At 45.7% G+C, this 24,488-nt stretch overlaps 1 protein-coding gene across 5 annotated transcripts in view; it reads left to right on the top strand.

Annotated features, from left to right (window-relative positions):
• The first annotated feature begins 2,511 nt into the window (after positions 1-2,511).
• LOC143181703 (glycogen synthase kinase-3 beta) overlaps positions 2,512-24,488 on the top strand; it is a 35,892-nt gene continuing 13,915 nt past the window's right edge. Inside the window, exons 1-2 of one of the 5 annotated variants that reach the window (XM_076382246.1) lie at positions 2,512-2,645; positions 3,507-3,662. In XM_076382246.1, the coding sequence (XP_076238361.1) occupies positions 3,509-3,662 (154 nt within the window). In that variant the 5' untranslated portion in view covers positions 2,512-2,645; positions 3,507-3,508. Of the gene's footprint in view, positions 2,646-3,506; positions 3,666-3,792; positions 3,931-24,488 lie in introns of those variants that run through there. The other 4 variants (XM_076382245.1, XM_076382248.1, XM_076382247.1 and 1 more) reach the window with 4 other exon arrangements.

Here is a 24,488-nt window from a genome sequence, read left to right as displayed (position 1 = left end):
CTATGCCATCAGGTGGCGCTGTGGGTCACGAAATTGCGCCACGCGCGTAAAATCAAATACACTATATGCAAAAAACTGCATGTTTGGTTAAGATCATACTACTTACCGATATTTCATAGTTTTCGACCACTCTCCATTAAATGATTTATGCAAAAACGCAAGAAATCGATACACTGACACTACAGAAATAAATTCTGGTTTGAATAATAAAGAATTGAATGCTTTTTTCTACTAAAAAGTAATCGAGAAGCAGGAGACGCTTTTGACGTGGGTACTGTCTGCAAGAAAGTTATGACAAGCGCGATCCTGTATGCGCAGTAGCAAACTACCACCACGTGACCATGGTTCAAATACAAATTTCTTCGATTTTGTAGATGTACGTTATTTGTCTACTCTCATTGCAATAGTGCTCATTTATTCTGTAAATATTTATCAGGTACACGTATAAAATTTGTATCCAACACACATGTGCGTGTTTTCTTAACCTCAAAGAAATCTGAATATTTCTACGATAGCATAGGTTACTGTTTTTGAACCGACTGTATAAATTCTATATAATATACACTACAAACATGTATTATTTATTGGTATAGTTATTAAGCTTAAAAAGTCCTATTCAAATTTAGCGGCCAGCAGTGGAGATACCAAAAGCTGTCGCGAGATGGCGGCGTGCAAGGCGATCAGGACGCCATCCCACTTGCCATACGATCGTTCACTGGGCAAGGGGCAGGGCGGGGTGTTGCTGACGTCACTTTCGGCAATGTCCGCCGACACTCGAGTGGCCCGATCTCGCCCGAACGGGTCAATGTCTGAGGAGGCATCGAAAAATTCGTAGCTGGTGTGGTGTTCCTGTGCTCGGCGAGGAAGAGAAGTCGTCGTTGATCGTCGAGGAATAATCCTGACGCGTAAATCTCGTCCGCGGCTTCGTCCCCAGCCCCGTCGCCAGGTGTGAGGCGTCGTTCGTATCGCATAGTGGTTTCACGGTCGTCTTGAGGCGAACAACGACGACCTCCCCTCGAGCAACGACGACACGGACGGCGACGGCGACGAAGAGGACGTCCACGTCGGCGTCGGGACAGGCCCGTTTCGCTCGTCATCGCAGCCCATCGTTCCCCGCGGCGAAATGCTGTGCAGAAGTCTGGCAAGTCGACAACGTCGGGCCTGAGAAGTCGAGAAGCGCGAGAAAGAGTGACGAGCATCGACCAAGATCCCTACTTCACCGACAGAGATAGAGAGCGAGTGGGAAAGAGTGGTGGAGGCGAGGCGGTAGCGCTTCCCCCGCGCCCTCCGAAAGCACGGCTGCAGGAGTGAGAGAAGACGGAGCAGCGAACCAGGGGGAGAGAAAGAAAGGAAAAAAGTCGAGAGAGCGAGGAAGAGTCGGAGAGAGACAGTGGACACGGGTAACTGCGCCGTTAGGTCGAGAAAGAGGAGACGAGAGAACGGAGAGCGCGAGTAGTCGGTGCAGCGACGACATCGTCGGCAACCGTCTTCTGGGCGTCGAAATCGTCGAAATCGTCGAAATCGTCGGAAACTCGGCGTGGCGCATAAGCGGCGTAAGTCAGCAGGGAGGAGGAAATCCGAGCCGTCAGTCGGAGCGTCACGGAGTTACGCTATATAGTGCGGCTACCAAGTGCGGCGGTGTGCCTCCGCTACGAACCGTTCCGAAAACGTCGACCCCCGCCTCCCTTCGCGGCACAGCTCTCCGCAGCGCTCCGCGCCCTCGGCGGGCTGTTAGGTAGTAACCGCGCTTCTCGGTCCGCGATACTCCTTGACAGTGGGCGGCCAATACCGAGGGGCCCTCGCCTAAATTCTGTCAATTCTCGCGTAGCTGGACGCCAGGCGGCCGAGGAGAGGCACAGGATCGCGCGGAACGCCGACCAACGCCGACAGAAGTGCTCTGTGCGCGGAACGAAAGTGCACGCATATAACCCCGGGTGCCGCGGCGCTCCATCACGATACGAGCGTTGATCGCGGGAGTCGCTGCCATCGCCGACCACCATCAGCCGGACCGTAGACGAAAGGAAGTGTCGCGGAGTGCGAGAAATCTTCACACGTCCGACGTTTTTCTCTTCTCCCTCTCTCTGCTGATCGGTCATCCTCGTCCGCGATTCTCCCTCGTACTTTCCCATTTCTCTGGATCTTGCGCGCGCTTTGCTCGCTCCTCGCCTCTTCCCTCCCCTCGCGCCCCACGCGCCCCTCTCACCCCCTCTTACCCCTCTCTTCCTCCCGCCCTTCCTATATATCACGCTCTCTCTCTCTTTTTCTCGCTCCCCCTTTTCTCTGTCTCTCCCCTTAGCATCGTTCCCTCTCGCTCTCTATCCTTCTCTCCCTCTTTCCCTATCTATCTTTCTCTCTCTCGTTTTCTTCCCTCTCGTGGCCTGTCGATCGAGCACGGCCGTGGCGTAATACAGAGAGAGAGCCGACGCGTGCGGACGTGTATGCGTGCGTGCGATGTGATTATCGGCCGTGTTGTCATTGATGTCCGAGGTGGTGTCGACGACGACGACAACGAGGACGACAACCGCCACGGGAACGACGAGGACGCGCTGCTGGCCATCTTCACGTGAGGCGTTCGCGAAGAGGAGGAGGAGGAAGTGGCACGGCCAGCCGAGGCGGCGGCCAGCGGAAGCAGAAGCGAAGCACAGGTATATTCCTACCACAGTGACGGGACGCGAAATCCAACTTATGCACCGATCGCTTCGTTTCGACGAGTCCATCACGGAAGGACGACTCGTTTTTAGCGGGGATGCGTTTTCACCGAGAAACTCCATTGCAAAGTCTTGTTACTGCTGTCAATACTCCCAGCACGGTAGCCTGCGGTAGCCATCTTTCTTGCATATTGAACTGTGGCGTTCGATATATTTATCGATGGACGTTCAAGTGCGATCGGTATCGTGTCGTTTGGTGCTTGGTTTAAGTTAGCTTTGCCCACTGGGTCAGCTTGGACCGACTGGGCCTCTACAGGGTGCTGGGTCGCCTGGGGGATGTTTTCTATTTTACCTCGCATTCGGTGGATCCAAAGGAGCCGCCAAGCGTGGTGCACATCAACATGGAGGTCTATCTAACCTCTAAAATAAAGCACCTGTAAACACGCAGAACTTGCGATCCCATGCATCCGCAAAGTGATGATCGTGATTTTCGGAATCTGCGCCTCGACTTCTATCAGATTCTCCAAGAGTATCTGAATAATTTCACTATTTCTCGTTTAAGAAGTAAACTAGTATCTTTGATCCACTAATTAGTAACGTCACTAATTAGTAAAAGAGATGTCACTAATGTATACTCGATAAGTGCACCAAATGCCACGCTTCAGTATGCAAGAGAGTCACCCACCGCAGGCTACCGCGCTGGGAGCAGTGACAGCAGTACGAAGGCTTCGCAATGAAATTCCTCGGTGAAAAGACACTTGTCTCCGCTAAAAAGGAGTTGTGCTTCCGCGATATACTCGTCGAAACGAATCGATTGATGTATAATAAGTTGCATTTCGCGTCCCGCCACTGTGCTAGGAATGTTCCGCCCCTTCTATAACACGGCGTGTGCTGGAGGTGGAGGAGCCGGTGAGGAAGGTTTCAGGATGAGCGGCCGACCGAGGACCACCTCCTTCGCCGAGGGCAACAAGCTGCCCACGAACCCGCCGCCCGTGGGTGGTATGAAGATCAGCAGTGAGTACCGTAGGACATGCCTTAACCTCTAGAGCGCAGCTTTTACTCGGGACTCGAGGCCTTCTCCCCTCTACGCCTCCTCCTGCCCTCGCCTCGCCCTCCCCTGTCCTCCACTCTCACCCCCTCGCACCCCTCGCCTCCTCCCGCGCTCTTCTCTCGCCGCCTCGCTCCGTTCGCCTGTCCGTCTCCGAATGCAGAGCTGTGCGTCTGCGTGCGAGTGCCTGGGTTACTCTTGGGAAGGCGATGGAGCGGGTGCCCGACGAAGAGGGTAGGGGGGTCTCTCTTCACCCGATGCCTGCTGCCTCTGCTTGCTGGATATCATCCACCTTCGCGATTCTCGCCGTTTTAGCGGCCTCTGCTGAATTCCATGTTTACGCGATACTGTGCTCGCCTCGCTGGACCCGTGTTGTGAGAACCAGACGACGTCGTCGCAACGTTGCCTCTGGCTGATGGATATCGTCCAGGAATGGAGCTCCCTCCTGCCAGTAATCGACGTTGAGCAAACTTTCTGGGCCCTTTCGGTGCTGTTCCTCGCTACCCCTGGGTTTGTGGTCGAGTGGAGCTGTGAGTACACTGGACTTGGCGATCCTGGCTGACCACCACGACCCGACCACCTCTGCGTAAGACGTTTGGTTGACGTTCTCGAGCCCAGCACCGAAAGGGCCGACTGTTCTTGGAGTAGTTTTGGTGTTCGGTTGCGCCTACAGGCAGAGGTTTTTGGTATTCATAGTGCACCAGTGTGACAGTGAATACTTCTGTCGCAGTAAACATTGTATTCGGCTGATACCGCTACGACGACAGATTATTTTAACAATAGGCGTTTCGGTTGTGTAGTCTGTCCGAATGTTGCATGAATAATTTGGATTCTAGTTGCAAAGTAAGCAGTGACGTTAATCGACAGTTCTAACCGTATTTCACTTTTCGCATGTTACATTATCTGTGTTGACTGCATGATTACGAATTTCTTGTTGGAGCTGTAGAAGTTTAGAGCTCATTGTTAATGTAATGTCAGACTTGACATTGGGGGAGAGGAGCTATGAATTCTAGATTCACAATCAGGTTCCATTTGATTCTCATACAATTCTGTGATCATACACAAAATCAAGTCAATGAAATTGCATCTCTACGTACCCTTCTGGTCTAAATCTATAGATTATTGGAAGAGAAAGAAATTTGCATGATTATGTACATAAAGTTTATGAAATATTGTGTAACCGAGTAACTTGACATTGAAAAAGTTGAACCGGAGAACTCTGTACATGAAAGAATGTAAGAATTCAAGTGTCATAACGTGTACAAACTGTTTGTGAATTTAGAGCAAAGCTCTCCTTATATCTTGTATTTTTTATTTAGTTATGTAAAAACATGATCAATTATAATAGAGCTTAGGAAAGGTATATAGTACGGCATACACAATATTACAGCTATTGATTGAGTATGTAAGGTAGTTCTGAACAGTGTGCAAAGTTCCTTAATTAAATTTTCACGTGTAATATTATTATAGCTGAGGGGACAGAAGAATTATAGAAGAATATACACTACAGGGACGCTATGGATGCTATGTTTCAATTCAACATAATACTTCAGCATCAAATATTAACTTACCCAGGAGCTTAGTTTCAGATAAACGTAAACTTGTAGAAGATAACTGCATCATGATTCCATTATCAAAAGTTCACTTCTGATATGCTCCTTTGTAAACAGAGCTCGTACGATTTTCCTCATGATTGGACAACGATTGTTTGTAAAATCTCTGATAAGAAGGCAGTATTACTCATAGACATTTGTCTACACAGATCACATTTCTTTGTCTTTGACCACAAAGTTAAAATTCCCTGAATCTCGTCTTCCTAGACTGCCTCTTATCTTTCCCCAGAACGAAAGTCGACTTTACTCCAAAGTACTTCACGATTAACGTTAATTCGTCTGTCGTAGAATATTCCAAGGGACGTGTTGCCTGAAATTTGGGACACGCCCTTCGAGTCCCTTTCGAATTTCAGGTATACCTCTATTCTCGAGACACAATACAAGAACCGCTGATGCTAGTAGGAAAGAAAAAGTTAGGGAATCCTGTATTGCCAACTTGCACAGAATTTCCAAAGTTTGATTCCTCGAGGTAGCAAAACTCATGAAAAAATATAAAAAAAATTCTTTTCGGTTGCAGAAGAGAGTGCATTTTTGTGCAACAGAGTGCACATTCCAGGGCAAAAATATTTCCCAAGTCTGTTATCGGTGCGCAGCCAATAGCTCCGCGAAAGACACGCAGATACAATTTATATAAACGTTGTTAATGTCCTTATCGCTCGTTTGAACGATTAATGCAGCTCGGCCGCTATTCAATGTCGCCGACTCGCAAAAGCGACGATTGACAATGTAATTTTTGTAGCGTGCATGTATCGAGTTGCTCGAAATAAAGGGCCTTCGTTCAGGTTCGCGTCGATTGTCCGTGGTCGATGGTATCGATATCGCTCGCGTGGTGGTCCGATGCATTTTTTGGCGGGCGTTCGATTCGCGCCGAAACCGATTGCAACGATCATTCGTTGGCGTCTGTTATTTCTCTCCTACCATCGAAAATCGCCTTTGACGGCTGGGGAGGGCATTACGAGATTAAACTCGCGAATAGGATTAACGTCGATCTTTCTTCGTCGAGTGCAGCGCTTCGTTATCTAATCAATTTGCATAATTGCATAAATGAATTGCGCGACGTGAACGATTACTATCGAGTCTCATGGACAATTTTTACGCGTAGGCATTAAAGATTGATAATTTTACTTGTCGGTGATGCTCCTTGGGTCAAGTTATTGGTCTGATTGCTTAGTGTAGAGGCTCTCTTAGAATTCTTCGAAGGAATTACAGGGCTTAATTTGTCTCTGTTTCAGATTAATTAGGAAAACAACTGGAAATTATGTTTTTTGTCGTACACGTGGTCGTATTTGCGTCAGAATCGATGAAAAAACGTGTTGTTAAGGTGAAGTTGCATGAATCGATAGTAATGATATGCAAGATTAATAACGACGATTGTATTTTAATAAAACGACCATTTTATTAGACCAAGCTATGAAATATTCCTTAGGTAGACACGGTCGATCGTAAACCCTGTTCAAATTTTACTGTAGCCCTTGGTTTTTGGAAGATACCCTACGGAGTAGAAGGCGCCGAGCTCTTCAATTATTCTCTACCATTTTCTCGCTTTGGGAACTTCTCGTGCATAAAACATAGGGTACAAATTTTTTACATAATCCTAAATTAAAAAGTCCCCACTATTTTCCACAGTTTTCTGTGATAATGTTACACAAAGTCTGTAATACTCTGTACACAGAACAGTTCTGCGAGGAACTCACTTACCACCCTCATCAAAATTGAATTTGATTACCATGTTGATTTCACACAAGGTTTCCTCTGCAAAAATGATAAATGTTCCCTCTTTATTTTTCTTTTCTCCAAGAGTTCTATACTTTCTCGTTTGATCAGATAGTCATCCTCTGCTACCCATAGCAATGCAAGAAATGTGTACTCGTTTTCGTCAGGATTTCATCTCTGCCCCGTATTCTCGATTGTCCAGGCGAGGCCGCATTTCGTGCTGCGCCAGAGCGGGAGAGAGTCGCAGATCCCGTTGATTTTAAAAAATTCATACCCTTTGGCGGGGCTACAGGCGCACCAGCTCGAAATGATCGCATGACACATTCATGCCTAACACAGGACGGTGCGCCCGCTCAGAAACTGGGTCAATATCCTGGGCGTCGCGTTGGCGCGGCTCGTTGAACAAAAGCGAAATAAACCGAGGGTTTTTTCGATACCTCGAACTTGAAGAGAAATTGTAAATTCGTCACGCTGAGCCACGCTGAGCCACGCTGAGCCACGCTCTTCCGCGGTGCCGTCGCATGCGAGGCGAAAATAGTGTCATCGACGGAGCGTTAATCGAACACTATCTTTAGAAAAACTGCGCATGCGTTCTGGATCCTTGATCCGTGTTGCACGCGTGCACGGTGGCAGAAAGCATATCGAAAAATGGGCCCCCTCTTCTGCTCTGCTTGCAGAAAGTCTCTGCATACCGAGTGTCCTAAAACATTCGAATCTTCAGCTTTCTCATTCCGGATTAATGTGTTGCATAGAATTGAAAAAGAAAATGGTTTACTCTTTGTAATGTTGAAAGGAAGGTTCAACCACCCAGGAGTATTCGCTGTTACCTCACATTTTCCCCTGTCGGAAGGTGTTCCGCCGACACTGCTCGACCCAGTTCTACGGCACGACCCGTATATTATTCAACAACTTTTGAAAAAGCTCGGTCGACTAGCTCTCAGCGTCGCCGCTTATCTTTCGTCGTTTCCAACAGAGACGAGGCGGCCGCGCTGAAGCTTCGCGGCTGTTTGCGTAGTAAAAAGGTCGATCACGTTACCTGCTCACGTGTCATGATCTGGGTCAATATGCCCCCATGATATTAAAACCGTTCGTTCGCGACACGCGACAAGCACAATCGGACTTTTCCCCGTGATCTCGATTCGCTAGACTGTACGAACCATTCATTTTCCTCGCCAAGGCGAAACCCTGAATTCGAGACGTAAATTGGGCGCGAACTTAGTCCAAGGGACACGAGAATGATAGGAGTTGGGGATGATATCGTTAAGACATTCTTTAAGGGTGCAGAGAAAGGGGTATTCGAGAAAAATCCTTTTTACCAGCAGTATTAGTTCGTAATTTGTACAAAAGTTCCTAAAATACAATTTTCTGTGACTCTAACCCTCTTTAAGTATTTGAATATTTGAAAATTTGAAAATTCAAATATTTGAAAATTTGAAAATTCAAATATTTGAATATTTGAAAAATTGGAAAATTGAAAATCGACTGCTAGTAACACTTTCTCATGTGTTAAATTGTAACAGCCGAAAAGAATTCTGAAGAAGTGTCTGTTGAGAATTGGCCGCCTGAATACACAGTAAAAAAATAATTAATCGACCGTTGTCTTCGACGAAAATAACAACGACCAATCGGATTTATAAATAATCACGCGTGATGGTCGATGAAGTAATCGCGTATCGATATCTCGCGGTTGCCAGGCAGAACGGAGACAATGCTGGTACCGTTCCTCTTCGTCGACCCCGAGGATCGATTATCCTTATGGCGAGGCTCCTGTGACCCCGAATTAAGTTCATTCGCGATGGGTAGGTGGTCGTCATATTCAACCGTGCTCGATTATTCGAATAGGAATCGGATGTTCGTTTATGGATTTCCAATGAGCGATTAATGGTCAATTATTAGATGGATTATCGAACGAGTAGCGACTGTGTAATTTTGGTTGGGTTTAATTACGATTTTGCAAAAGAAAATTTCGTTACAAGTGCAGGAAAAATTTGCAAAGAATTTCGATATCTCTTCGAAAGAAATGGGATTCAGCTATTAAAAACCTATTAGTCGCGGTAATAGCTTTTAAATTACAAACTAATTGCGCTTGCATCGCTACCCTTTGCGAACATTTCGCGCGTGTACGAATGGCGAATGTCCTTAATTTTTAATACCAGAGGAGATAGCCAGGGGCTTAAAACAAAACTTTTCTGTCAGACCTCGGATCTCTCGTGTCCCTCGGGGCGGTTTTCTTAATTTCGAGGGCGTGTCTCGAATGTTCATTCGCAATCGCTAAAATTTTGCAGTTTCGTGCCAACTGGATACACAGAACGATTTTTCAAATTTGAGCAGCTGCTTGGAATATTTCCATTAATGATCCCTCGTGATTTCCTGTGAGCAGTCCAATAGAAACGATACGATCGTTGAATTTTTCGAATAAGTCGATAAGCGACAAACATGTCAATGATATTTGTCTTGCCATTTGCGCAGTATATCACGGATATCGTTCGTTGCTCGGCACAGTGGACGAGATCAACACGTTTGATACAAGAAAAGAGAGGTTGTTGCGCCGATTACCTTCGGATAGCTCTGAAAAAGTGAAAGAACTGAGTTTAATCAAACGCAATTTCCGATTAACCTGTCTGATCGATCTGCTCAGCCTTTTGCGTCTGGATAAAGCAGCAAGCAAATGAGTTTGGACTTGAAAGGTGCCGAGGGATCAGGTGAACGCTTTTCAGCTCTGACCGTAGAACGTGCTTCTACGCAGTAGCCGCTATTACAGATTCGTGTGTGTGATATGAAATAACATACCACTCAAAAGGTGGCACTGTTTCTCACATTTAATACACTGCCCCTTAGAACCAAGTGCAAACTTAATTACTCCATATTAGACACACTTGTACTACGAAAGCACTTTCAATAAATTGATCGGTGGTTCTTTCCCAGATCAACTAATGCAGAAATATAGATCCCATTAAGAAATCCTATTGGCTCGCTTCCAGATACTCGTAGCATACATAATTACACTTCGTTACACTCTTCTGCTACCTCAGAAATCAAATTACACTAAAATTGATAGAAAAAACTCGAGAGATTCTCAAGTAAAAATCTATGGTTCGAACTTCCATAGATTTCAGCTGATCTCTCTCGGTTTTCTCGACCCTACGTGCATTCTCCTAGCGATGTTCTCGCTCAGATCGAAAGCAGACCCCCTATAACGCATCCTTAAATAGCAGTTGCAGCTATAACTCGTACGAGGACCGTATTTTTAAACCCGCCACGTTGCACCGCGCGGCCCACGAGAATACCTCTATCGAAGTTTCCCCCGTTAAACGGGCATTTATTGGCTGGCCCACGTATCTTGCCCGCATAAATATTCATCGTGGCGATTCCGTGTGCACGGTGAACATTGTCCTTATCACCTCTACTTATCTCAGCCCAGTATGTCCTTCGACGTCCGCCGCGAGCAGCTTGGCGTCGCTTCCGAGAGTCGGAACCGCCGTGCTTCCGATTAATTTCGGATACGGTTCCACGAACGCTTTCAACGTTTCCGTGTCTTAGTCAGTTCTGACCACAAGCCAGCGTATTATTTACGCGACTTACGCGCGCAAAGTACGTGCGTCGGTTCGAAGCGAGCGGCTCCCTGTGTCGAATTTTGCCCACTTTACCTCGTTAACGACGGCGACTGCTCTCTTCGCTTTCTTCCTAGATCAGACGTTTTCGCTGGGCTTCTGTAGGCTGTTTCAATTGTTCTAAATGTGGGAAGAAATTGCAGAATATTCGAGTAGCATGCGGCGTTAGCATATAGAATCGTGTCCATTTGCATAGGTCTGTCGTGCATTGTTGGTTTAATATGAATTTTTTAGCACGCAGTGGAATATGTCCCCTGTTTGGTTGTCTGTTATTCAGAGCCCAATCGAGGTATATGAAGAATGATCTTGAGGTTGTTGCGATTTCTAAGGAATTTGTAGCTTCTGGAATTCCCATGTTTTATCATGCCTCGAGTATTCGTTCCATTAAATTCCAAGCTGCCAGCGTTCTCCTTTATGCTCATTAAGCGGTAAAAGGGTATTCGCGAAAGCGATCTGCAATGGAAAATAGGGGTCAATTTGAAACGAGTTGAACATTCGTGGCATTTAGTTCGAGCTGCCTTCTTGGCTGCAATAAAAACGTGTCCCCCTGGAATGAGACGGTCTTGAACGTTGCAGAACGCTTGCAGTGCAAATCTCGCTGATCATTTATAATATCAGTCAGATAAATGGTCATGCAGCGTGTGATTAACGTAACTACAGAAAGGACTATTTCCATCTGCAGCAGCAGAAATGCAGCTCACATTATATAACGAACTTTTACGCGCAATCGAGACTGCGTTTGATAAACGCTTCATCGAAGGCGTAAAAAGAGCTTGGCTCGTACACGATCAATGGTTTTGCTCCTAATTTCAGGGCTGAATCTCAAAAGAAATCAGTGGCACGATGGTAGATATCCTTATCAACCTCAGTTAGGATCAGATAGGACAAGTATCTCTTCAGAATCTTTCGCACTTGGTGTCTCACACTCACAATTTTTAGACATCTAGAAGTTTGTTAGAGAAGTACTGAAGAAGAGAAATATTTGGTACAAAGTTGAACCTTCCACCTGCAGAATCAGCTAATATTTGATTAGGTAATCAGTTAAAGGGGCAATAAAGTCGATCCAGCGGTCATGGCGCAAGTGGGCAGGGCACATGCCCCGCCTCTGAAGGATAATGAACGCGAATCATCCACGTATTTTCGGAAATTAATAACGCAGGTTCTGGTAGCAGGCCAAGCCTAGCGAATCGCTTGTTTTTCTGGTCCCAAGGTCAGGTCCGACGGTTGCGTTGGAACCACCGACGAGAGACGAGCTCGTCGACTCCCTGTAGGTGTCTTTGTCGACTTTTCCGCGGACGTGGCTCCACTCGAGGAACGCCCGTGGAAAAGCTGCGCTGGAGAGCAGCGACAGGAGCATCTCTCCGACCCCGGAAGCAGGGAGAGCAAAGCGTCGAGGTAGACAAAGGATGGCCAAGAATGATAATGGCTCGCCGAGATAAAGGGATGCCAGTGAGCGTGACCCGATCTTTAGGGGGTGTAAAAGAAACAATGGCTCTGGTTTCCACAGAGGGATCTGTGGAGCTGAAGATACCGAAAAAGCTTGCTGTGATGCTACTCTCGACTCTGAATTTTGAGAGTGATTTCTTTACTCGCTTCATTTGATATAAAACGATGAAGAAATGAAGGAAGATTCTGTGTTTGATATGGACAGACTTTCATAGAACAGGTTTGATAAATTACAGTTTATAAAGTTGTACTTTTTTCACACCCAGTACGTGATGGGATCTTCCTTCCAGACTGTGCTTCTAGCTGTAGACAAAACGACGTTTTCATGCATTATTTCGACTCGACACTGTTTGGGCACAAAGGGGACTCGTCGACTATTCCCTTGCCTACTCATTCGATCGATTCTATCGTTGAACCACGTTTGATCTGCTTCTGCAGCTTTCCTCGTGCTTGATTGATGTTTTTTTCACAGTTGTTAAATGGAACTTCTCGGCAAACATTCAAGGCAACACCGATAGCTTCGATGTGTTTTCCGTTACGAATGAAAATCCGTTGTTTGCTGAGTACACAGCGCTGTTTGCTTTTCGTTAGTATCGCTCGACGATATTAACTGCCAGGGTGCTTCTGCGAGAGCACGTTCTACATATTTGTGTCTTACTTATGCTTCTGCTAAACCCTGTTAACTCAAAGGAGACATCGTTTCTGTGCTTCGTTTAACACATCATTTGGAGCCAAGAAAGTTCGGTTGAACAGCTGTTTGATCTCTGGATTACTGAAACTTGGGATTGGTACAAGAGAAAATTAGATTAAGGGTGCACTAGTATCCTGGAAAAGGTTCGAATATTCAAATTTTTAAATATTTGAATTTTTTCTGTGTCTCTCAGATTAATTTTCTGGGTATTTCTGTGATTTCCTTACATTGTTGAGTAAAATTGAGGAGTAATTAGGCTAAGCATGGACTAATGATGGAGTCATTATGTCCAAATAGGGATCAGAATGACTAAGACTGTAAAGGAGGTGTACTTCCTACGCGAGTCCTAGACACGGGGCAAATTAGGTGTGGCGATACCTCTTGAACTCGCCACCAGAGGACTTTCCATTTCCGAGGGCTCGAATACAATTCTATTAAGCTCCTAATGTCCGTTATTAAAGTTCTGAAATCAATTTCCCTAGCGCACAAGGCTCTCAATAGACCACAGAATTCGATTCGACTAAAGCAACGGAAGTTTCCCGCCGCTCGGGAACTATTGTTCCGTACACTTGGTCTTCTATTTCTAACAGCAGGTGTCGAGATGCTGACCTTGACTGTGTAACTCTGCCAAGGTTAAAGTTGAGCGAACCTCTCGGAATATTCGCTGGAAGGCTCGATCGAGGATTCGAGCATGGCGTCCACCTAACCTATAATACCTGCTCGATCATTAGACGAGAGATTCATTAAGATTCCTGATCGAAATTGACTAGATCATTGCATTATTAATCGTTGGAAGGGAAAGGCAAATGATGCCGAAGAAGGAGCGGTGAATCGACTCCTCTCGTGACACGATTTTGCGCCCACATATCGATACTCCAGAAAACGATTGGTCGCCGAAAGCGGCGCCACTTTCCTGCATTAAGTGGCGCCCCCACTTTCCAAATAACTGCCTCTCGGTTAGTAATGCAGAGCGACTCTGGGATTTCATAGCGCGCCCTTTCCCTTCATTCAGGAATTTGAAGGGCAATCGATAGCATGACCCTTTCAAGCCCTTCGCCAATTTCTGCGACTCTTAAAGTGATTTTAAACTTGAAACAATTCGACTATGGAGTTCAAGTTTATTGATTTTGAGCAGGAACAGTCTTCAGCTCTCTGCATATGCAATTAATATGAATTCAGTTTTATTGAATCATTATCCAGACATACAGTGTGATTTCCATTGAATTTATATTCATCCTCGGGGCAGGAATATAACGTTCACTTGAAGATGTAAGAATAACTTGGATTTGAGGAAGGCAGGACGCCTAGAGAGACTCCAGATGGCGCCAGCATGCAGGCCTGCAGAGTAGTTTACACGTTGCACAATTTGTTACACTTTCGTGTAACTTCTCTCTGCACCTGGGTCACATCTGTACCAAGACATTAAACAAATTGAAGCCACGTCTCCCACTGCATAAAAATAAAATGAACTGTCCTGAGCGTAAATAAAAAAGAGGTATTCAAGAATCTCGAGAGTGTCTCTGCAGCAAAACGAGTTCCTCCCTGGGCCAAAGATCCTCAGGAATCTCCTCTATTTTAAGAAGGTTACCGCGATTGCGGTGCATCCAGATGTCGAGCACGTGTCGTCGGACTCCAAACAGTGGCGGAAAATAGACGTACGCGCGCGCACGGAGCACCTAGCCACCGCATCACCATAACGTCCCCGTGGTCGGCCGAGGCGCGTGGCGAAGTCGCGTGCTACTTTTCTCTCGGCGCAAGAACGGCTACAGAACATCTGGCCCGCGTTTCCTTGACCTGTCATTGTCGACGAGGAATCAGCTGTTCGCGTTTTGCCTTCCGACACGTCACTCTCATTCCGCTGCAACCAGGCTGTCCTTGGAGAATACGCGTTCACCTTTCCCCATTCATGAAACGCCGACTATTATGAAGCTGCACTGCTATTACCTGATCTATCGCCGTCGAATGCTCTCGAATTAATCGCGCATTTGGCCTTGCTCTAACCGCGGTATGCTAATTCACTAGTACGCCTCTACCACCTAGTAGGCTACTTGCCAGTTGCCAGTGGCCTCTGGAACACTTTATGGATGCCCATTTGGTGGAAACTCTTCAAAAAGTTTCTATATTGCCTGCCCTGGAGCAAGAGTCAGAGGACTGTCCAGATCATGTGTTAGTCACTAGTCCACCTTCTGAGACCTTTTGGTGTCTTATGAATAACCATAGTCTTCTCAAAATCTCTCAAAAGGTGGACTTGGGTATCTGCCTTCTGTGGCAAACACGTTACTTGGATAGTCGTTGCCGAGTGTCGTATCGAAGCAATCTCTTAGAGCTCTCAGAGGCCCCACAAAGGATCGCTAATTGCCACATTAGGATTGATTAGGCCCTCCCACAGGGGGATCGATTGGAGTTCTCGCGTGAGAAGGTGCCACATAGTCGGTTCGAATCGGTCGAAATATAAAAGTCGATGGGAATCCCAGAATCCAATTGCAGCGGCCAATGAGAACCGAGTATCGACCGGTCGAACACCTACCTACTAACCAGCTTGAGAGCATTCGTCGCATTTTGTCTCTTTCCTGCCCACCTAGCCGCCCCTCGCTGCGTTCCTCTCGCGCACAGGAAGGTGAGTTTCCACCCTTGTTATATCAGGACACCACATATAAGGATTCCAGGGATTAGAAGAAGCTCGAAAGGCCGAAGTTCGTCACGTAGTCGATGAAGATGTTACGTGTGTTGACACTGGACAGACACGCACTACTATATGTCCTTCCTGATTCAGACTGTGCTTCGACATGACAACTTTTGGGTTTACCTGGTAATCCTAAGGAAAAGCTTACTTTAGGAAAAATAAGAATTTCTCTGAGAAACAGTTCCTTTTACAATTAACAGTGAACAGATGTTTCACGTTTTGTTGGCGTTACGAAACACGTGGAATCTCCGCAGCAATTGAAAAGGCTCATCTTGGTAATCGATTACAGGTGATCCTAGTCTCGACTGCGATAACGTGTGATAACGCAACGTTATTGGAATTCCCTATCGGGTACAGTGATTTTTTAACGAAGTTAAGTGAGTAGATAAAACACGGTATTCGAAATGAAAATTAGCGCGCCAAAAAGGTGTTACATATCTTTATAACGCTCTGGAATATGGCGGTATCTACAACTGATCACTCGAACTATAGCCCCTGGCTCACGATTGATAGATCCCTCGGTCGGTAAAGCAGAGCATCTTATTTTTATTCTCTTTTCACGTGACTCAATTTCTCGAGAATACATTTTTCATAAAAACTGTGTTTCATACATGTGGAAGAAGTTGATGAAGATTGACGATTTTAAAATTCAGTGAAGGTTCTGATGAACAGAAAATTTTCTTGCGCCCACTTCAATAAGATTCCTTTCCGAAAGGACTGAGGTCGAAAGCCGAGAAAACGATTCAGTAATTACTCCCACCGAGTGTCATTATGTTTAAATAGAATGCAAATTATAGCTTGCTCATCAAAGTCATTTGGGTATCTCCATATTCATGTTAATAATTTGTTGGCTGCGAGATTCTGAAGGAGATGAGAGATAACTGGTCTGCTCTTGTCGAAGATATTAACGAAGTAAAATAGTTGAGGGTCAGACCGCGTTACGCTCTGTTTGCCTCGAGAAAAAATATGGTCAAGTATCGATACACGAGTCAAGAACAATTCCGTATCCATTATTTGCGTTCCACGAGATTCGATTTATCAATCGCCGTCAAGAAATCGGTCGTGCAGCCTTGACCCAATGTTGATCAATTTATTTTGGCACGTGCAACACATGCTTTTTACAAAATTAATGAATACCAGCTAAATATCGCTGCAAGCCAAAATATTTTATTAATCTGACACACCTGGAGAGATTGCATTTGTTGAATTTTATTTAAACGAGTGCCTTTTTTTCTTTTTTTAGCAAGAAAAAGCTATTAAAGAACACGTAGAGAATTTAAAATAGCTTTTAACTGAATTATGTGACAATCAATAGGTCGATAATTTTCTCGATAACTCGTTCGTAAGAGTTTCACAGCTTTTCCAGTCGCTTTCGGAGCGACACGAATGCGTACTTTCACAATATTTTATAGAACAATTATTATTCACGTTGCTGCTGGATGTTACACACGATTCCAAGCGGAACTTGAGCTATTTTCGCGGGCATGGCTGCGGGGGAAACAACTAGTTCGTTCTATTAATAGTTATGGCGTTATCGCCATTTTTGCCAGTCTCTTCTGCCGTCGGCCACGCAATCCAGAGAAAGAATAAATCATAAAGAGACGATTTCTCTGCTCCAGTAAAGTCTAATCCGCTTGACGAATTTGTTCTCAACTTTCTCTCTCTAAAATAATTTTATTTTACGTTTTACGTTTTACCAGTTTTACGTTTATTAAATGGGTACTTGACTCTGTAACATCTCAGAAAATTGTTATGTAACATCGAAAACCAGTGCAAGGATTACGAAACTTCACTATGTACGACCTCAACGAGTAGATCTAATTCCAAAGGAAAAATAAAAAAAATGTATTAAGTTCGATACTTAAAAGTTGTCTAACTTTAGGCTTCCCTAAATTTATCGCCAAGTATAAGATAGGCAGGAGCGAATACAAGAAGTAGACTCGTTGGCAACGTTTCCGATACATTTATAAATCTCCGCAGACCGAGAAAAATGTCCGTGACGAGCCTCTCACTTGGACGCTGCTCAAAAGCATCTAAATTCAGCTACGTCACCTTTCTGACGTTTTCCACCGAAGGCGACCAATAATTCTCTGTAAAAGTGACGTCACTGTGCCCGAGGATGTTAGGTTCCTGCCAATTCTCTGACGAACTGCCGCTCCTCCAAACGCTGGCTTTTACAGCGGCCCATATGGCAAAGATTCAAGCGTGGAGGCGACGAAGTTACGCCGTTTCTTTGTCTTTGCTACACGCAGACGAGTGTTTGCCGACTGGAATCGGCCGTTTTATGGGTCGTTAACGTCTCGTGTGAGTATAAAATCCTGAGGAGTGGACCTGGTCTACAGTCTTTCGACTGATGTAGCACCAGCCTGTACAGTCTCAATTTTAGAAAAGAGAGTAACAGGGGAACCACCCTAAATTGTCGACTCCAATTTTAAGGTGCTTTTGCAGAGTGATAGTCTGCAGGCTGCTAATGTTATCTGTGAAATATTGGGTGTTATTGAATCATTTTAAAGATATGAGCAGTCTCGTGTTTCGTACCTTCTTGATGTAGCAGAGCAAAATTAGAGTCGACAATTTGGGGTTCTTGTAAGTTCCAATAACTTGTCATTCGCAGTCACTGTTTTCGTGATGCCCAAAAATTTATAGGAACAGTGTCTCTTCTCTGAAAGTTATATTATGTGTAAGAGGCCACTTGATGATTCCTTTTCTTTAGAATAACAAATTTCACCTCTTCGGGAAAAGAGCCAAATCGTTTTTTAGAATCGCTTGAGCGTCTTAACTTCCCTAGTTCCATTAAAAACTTAAGAAACCCTATCTTCCAGTTCAGTGGAATCATTCTGTCATTGATTTACGAATCGTATCTAATATTGTCTATCTTATCTTCTCTCTGAGGTCGTATTTCGTACACGATACGATCCATTGAAGATTGGATCGTCTCAAGTGCTCGTCAAACGACGAAGATTGTTTTGAAACGCACAAATAGCCGAATATTTTTGTCATAACTTGCCGATTCAGGCATCTATTCTTAGAATGAGTTGGATCCTCAAAGAAATTCGCATCAAAGTAGCATGAGAGCAACGGAAATGCCACATGGAGGTGTTCCAACGAGTCACGAATTCGCCAGAACGAGTGGACGTCGCCTTTCGATCACCCACAGCCTTCGTATTCTAGGAATGACTAGTCAGAGGCAATTTTCCACCCGATCAAGTGGATATCCCCATTAGCAATTTCCTAACAAAATCCTCTAATGGTTCTAGCCTCTGAATCTCTGCTCAGTTACATAACCAGCTATCCAAGTTCATCGACAACAGTTTTCCAAGACCCGCCGCACATACCAAGTCTCTGAAAGAAGAGAAAGACGCGTTACGAAAGTCGTAAGAGTCACGTAGACTGCCTATCTAGCGATTGATCGGTGCATCTTGCGTCAAGGTGGTTTCCGTTGACGCGCGCTTCCGCTCGTCGTGCCCGAAACATCGACGAATTTTAATGTCGAGCGTCCCCTTTGACGACACGCGGGTTCCTGCGCCTCGTCGCCAAAGGAATGCGAGAAACTGAGGTCGAGGATGAATCGAGGTTCGATTTCATATGCACCTCGTTTCTGCTCGATGAGGTAAGCCCCTTGACGTCACAATGGAGCGTGTTCTCGATCTGGAGGAATGGTCCGTGTGTACGTGATGCCATTCAGTCCAGCCAAATATTTGCTCGAGGGAGAGTTATCCCCTCGTTCCACGAGCTTCAGCTTCTGATAAACATTTTGTTTGATCGGTGGCCTGTCTTTCACGCCGCTATTGTTGAGCACAAACGACTCAGTGTTGACCGAAGGAACCACTTCTGGAAGCTTTATTTTCGCACAGAGTCAGACGCTGTTCCAATTACTGGTACATAATTCCTCTGGCCAGAGTACAGATCACCTGGGGCACGTGCAGAAGTTGTTTCCCCAGTTCCAGGAGTCGCAGACTTATTATTCCTGCTACAAGCCGAAATCCGAGTTCCCATGGCCTGGCCTGAGCCATCGATTCTACTTTTCTGCAACTTTTCCACTCTCGTCGACAGGAGCAGCTCGAGTTACACTTCCGAAAGGCAATATCGCGAAGTCCCACTGGCAAATGGAATCGCGAAGTCACGTCCAACGTCGGGGCAGTCCACGTTAATGCTGAGAAGCTTCGAGAGAGGAAGGGAGCCGATCCAAAGGATATACGACGCGGTTGCGGCTCGCCTCGCTCGACGCCTGACCCTGAGAGAGTACGCGAGTTATTGATTACACGGAAACACCGTAATTTCGCTTCACTCTTGCTCGTAATAGCCTATTATTAAACACGTATCCTCGGGGCACCTGCGGCCGAGCAGCACGGAATCTGCGAGATAAGATTGAAACGGAATTTTTGTGCTCGTTACCTCGCACGACCGCCAACGTCGAAGATCTTAATTTGCTCGCCTGACTCGTCTTCAGACCGGATCTCGAGCTCCTTTTAGCGGAGTCTGCGTTGTCACGGTGTTCTGTGTTCAGCGGTGTCGAAGGACGATCCTCGATAATGCTTAAGAAAAGTAATTCAGTTATCTGGAGCCTTGATTGGAGCTCTGGGAACTCCTCATGCATCGATACGCCATTTATGAAATCATACGTGTACAGAGTGGTTAACAATAAATGTCAGACATTCTAAAGGGTGATTCTATACGCCTAAGTACGACTAAAATCAAGAAAAATAAAATTTCTTGTCTGACTCTGGACTGATTCTACTCAATTCCCTGTGTCTGACTCGAGGCTTATTCTACTGGAACCTTCTGTGTCTGACTCGAGGCTTATTCTACTGGAATCTTCTGTGTCTGACTCGAGGCCTATTCTACTGATTTTTCTGTGTCTAACTGAATCCTGTATATCAAGATACTGCAGAGTAGATGTATTTCCCAATTTAAGTAGTGAAATTCCTGGATTCTCAGCCTCCATCTACCGAGTTCTAGTCAGCAGAAATGGCAGTTCTCTCAAAAGGAATGGAAAGTGGAGTAAAATACCAAAGAAAGACTTGACGCGTCTACAAAGCAGCTCTGATTAAAGCCTGGCTGACTGTGTAAGGCGTAGACTCGCCCTTTGCTCTTAACGCTCGTTACCGATTAGTAATTGGAGCACAAGGACTCTTTGTGCGAAAGATAGGCCGACCGTCCTTTTGTCGACTCACTCGAACCGCTGGCAGGGAAAAGGCAGCCTGCTGTACCGTGCAACGACACTTTCGGAGAAGCCTTGCACTTTCTTCCGAGGCAGACTCCACTCAATTTGTACCTGAATTCTGCCACCGATTAATTACTGTGGGTACCCTTTGAGCCGACTGTCTGCCTCCCTACGCCTCTTTCTTGTTCCACAGAAGAGACCTGGAAGCCAGCCAGAGGCGAACCAACCTGCGCCCGATGACGACATTATCCCGAATCTAGATTAGTGTGAACGAACTCCTCGCCTCTACCCTCAAATTTCGTTGCCTGAACTGCTCTTGCCGTTACCCGAAACCCGCTGGAGAGGCCACGCTGTCGAGCAAGAAAATTTTGAGAAACGTCGCCTCTGAGAATCCTCGAGCGATCTCTTCTGCTGCCCTTGAATAAGTTCAGGCACGAGTTCAGAGCCGTGATAGACAACTTTCCACGAATTGAAACGAGTTTGCTTAGTGACGTTTGCTTTTGTCCTGGTGAGGTCTTGTTTGCGATGCTGGAGATAAGGCTGATAAGACTCGACTACTGCTGGAGGACTGTGAACCCAGAAGTATTGTTTCTTCGTTTCTGGGAAGATGAACGACTAGCCAGAAGTCAGCTTTTGCGTCTCAGGTCTCAAGCTCGAGTCTCGAGTCTTCTGTCCCAAGCTTCTGGCCAGCCCTGTAGCCCCATGGCTCAGTGGTTCGATGGATCGAGCTGCAATTACCCCTAAATGCGTTCGCGGCGATCATGCTCGTTTGGAAATGGGAAAAAAGGGGCAGATAAACGCCCGATCGTTAAGGGGACTTGCGTCAGATCGTTTCATGCGTCCTCGCTCGGTCGAAGTGTATCAGTCCAACGAGAATAACCGTTCAATGTACGGTCGATCTATTTATATGGTCGATCAGCTGCACGGCCTGGTCATAACTCAATTGCGAACTTCTTCGTGCACTACGTGTGCTCAGTTTATACATACGCGTTTCGCAAGCCTCTGGGGGAAATAGCCCTGCGTTTCGAGACGCAGGAAGTGCAGTTCATCTGATAGAACAGGTGGTTACAGCGGGGAATAAATACTGTGGAGCCAAACAGGACGAAGCAATTGAAGCGATTTTCCTTAGTCTTCTTACCGTTTTAACTGTTTTCAAGATTTCATTTTTTAAGATTCACAAAAGAGTAGCTCTCCAAATAGGTTTCTTTCATTAGACAATTGTGTCTTGTTTCGAAATAGCTTTGAGTGGATATTATCTTCAATATAGGCGTTTCATAATCACTGTTCTGAGCACAAGAGCCTCGAACAATCTTCTATCCCCTTCCACTTATTTTTCCCATTTTTAGAATGCCATCTCCACATTCGTGACGTTAATTAAGCGTCTACAATCGTTCGATTGACCGATCGACGTCGATCCATTATTTATTTACTCAGTTTAGATAGCACAGGCGCTGATAACAGCTTCGTGGAACAGTATTCCGCAACGATGAGCAATCGGCCGAAAACTCCGTATCGATATGTCGAATACATAATAATTGAACCAGTGGTTGAATTCGGATTAATTGCAGGCTGTTGAAATTTATCGGCAACGTGCTAGATGTAACGGAAGATAACAGTTCTATACGTTATAGTCAGTGCTTAGAACGATTGCAGAAATAAGTTATCCTTCAGTTGACACCTAGATCGTGAGATCTACAATCATGGTAATGGACCTGCAGGCGCCCCTGACATGTAGATCGCTCATTGGCGTAATTCTCAGGCCTCCGAATTGGTTTTCGAGGAATAGGGTCCCGTTAGAGATTCACGTGGCTTTCTCGATAATAGCCGTCTGGGATGACCAGTTCCTTCTTCTCACTTCACAGAAGTGGCCTAGCAAACACTACAAATTCGTGTTCCAGTAACTGGAATAGAGCCCATTTCTATTCCTGGCTTTCCCTCGCAATCTCAACCTTTGTCCCTGCAACGAGAGATCGTATTTCAGTCCGACAAGCCGAATTTCCCTAGCGAACCACCCGTATGCAAAGATGTTTATTTAACAGGCCGTTTTAACTACCGCCGGGAAGGAATCAATAAACGGCCAGCGAAAACGCATCAAAGCTCCCGCGACATAGTTTACCCATAGCCGAGCAGCATGCATAATCAAACAACTGTTCGCTTTATTCATCGCGGAAGTGACTGAAATTGTACTCACTGGAGACGCATCGCTTCGTTATCGAAAATCGACCACTCGCTGGCTCCATTAGCATCCACTTTAGGAACGATAACAACAGCAGTCCTCGAGGTGTCCTGGCTCCTTTTCTTCCTCTGCTCTCTCGTCTCGCGAACGATCTCGCGTTCCTCCGCAGGTCCAAGCGCCTCCAGACCCCCTCTGTCGCGAGAACGATGATTATCGCGCTAACCTGGATTTATCTCCCTGTTTTTTCCAAAGACGTTACGGTATTTGCGCCAGCTCTCTCACGTGTGGATCGTGGCGCGACGAACCTCTGTTATCTCGTTATTACAGCTAAATATAGCGGGTGCTCTAACTGGTCGCTCAAACAGCAGCTTCGTGGCTGTTTCGCTCTCGAGGAAATCGCTACGTAAAAATTCTTCGAAAAATCGAGATCCTCTTCTTCACGTATCTCGATGACGCTTTCTTTTCCAAGCGTGACAGTATGTAGATTCCCTACTGTGTTCTGTATGCTAAGTAGATTCATTGCTATTTCGAGCGAACATTCGACGTAGAACGTTGGATTACTTTTTTATGCAAATTCAGACAGTGTTTGTGTAGGGAATACTATTTGGAGATAAGATACCGTGCATAATTTTGGAATCTGTCGAAATAGTATCGAGATCGCTTCTGGTCGAGACGAGACTCCCGACGTGATAAACTGTTTAACCTTCGTGTCTTGGTAGAGTCAATCTTGACTAGCGAATTAGCAGGATCCTTGATAAAAATCGTATCTCAAATAGACTGGAGCAGAGACCATTTGAGATCACCTGAACAGCTATCGTTATTTTGGCTTTACTCAATTTTCTTTTACCTTGGGCAGCATTTTAATTCCCAGATAGATTCTATTAATACAAGCTCGCGTATCATTTAAGTCACAGTCTCGCGAAATCCGTCGTTCTCGCGGGAATATCCTTTTAGAATGCCTGGAAATCGCAGACGATCCGCGGCTGACCAGGTACCGTGAAATTCTACTTCGCAAAACTGGCACGTTCTACTTAATCCCGCGTAATGTGCTTTATTGACGACACACACGATCTGCTATAAATAGATTTTATCATGAATAATCTGCCTGTGTCGCGCGGACTCGTAAAGAGTTTATTGCTGCATGCAAATGAATACTTGAGTCTCCTCATTGGCCATTCTCTTACCTCACCGGTTCTCAAGCTCCTCTTCTTCACAGATATTCAGTTTTACGTCCTCTAAATCACGTCAATTATTAACCCCTTCATAGAATATTGAACCTAGCACCTCCAGCCGCCTCAATAAATAAAAAAAAGATACAGGGGGTCCAGAAAGACTGATCCAACACCATTTCTGGACTCCAGAGCCAAAGTGTACTGCCTCGCGCTAGTGTTACCACATGCCAAGACAAAATGTTTTCCAGTGACCTTATAGAGGCTGCAGACAATGCAGTACTTCCACACTTCTTCTCTGATGTCACTGAAAGCCAGTCCATTCCATGTGCCAACACTGAAAAACAGTAGACTTAGTGACACTCTGGGGTCCAGATTGAAATTGAAGAAAAGACAGAGACTGTCAGGTGCTCAAGGCTCAATGCCCCGAGTCGAATCTTTGCCAGGGAAGTCTGAGAAGCAGCTTCATTGCTCACTTTCACGGCTAGCCTTTGCGATACCCCCCTCTCGTCCCGCTCAGCAGGCC

This window comes from Calliopsis andreniformis, chromosome 7 (assembly GCF_051401765.1).
Source record: "Calliopsis andreniformis isolate RMS-2024a chromosome 7, iyCalAndr_principal, whole genome shotgun sequence".
In the NCBI taxonomy this organism is placed as follows: Eukaryota; Metazoa; Arthropoda; class Insecta; order Hymenoptera; family Andrenidae; genus Calliopsis; species Calliopsis andreniformis.
This window is presented reverse-complemented; position numbering and strand designations above follow the sequence as displayed.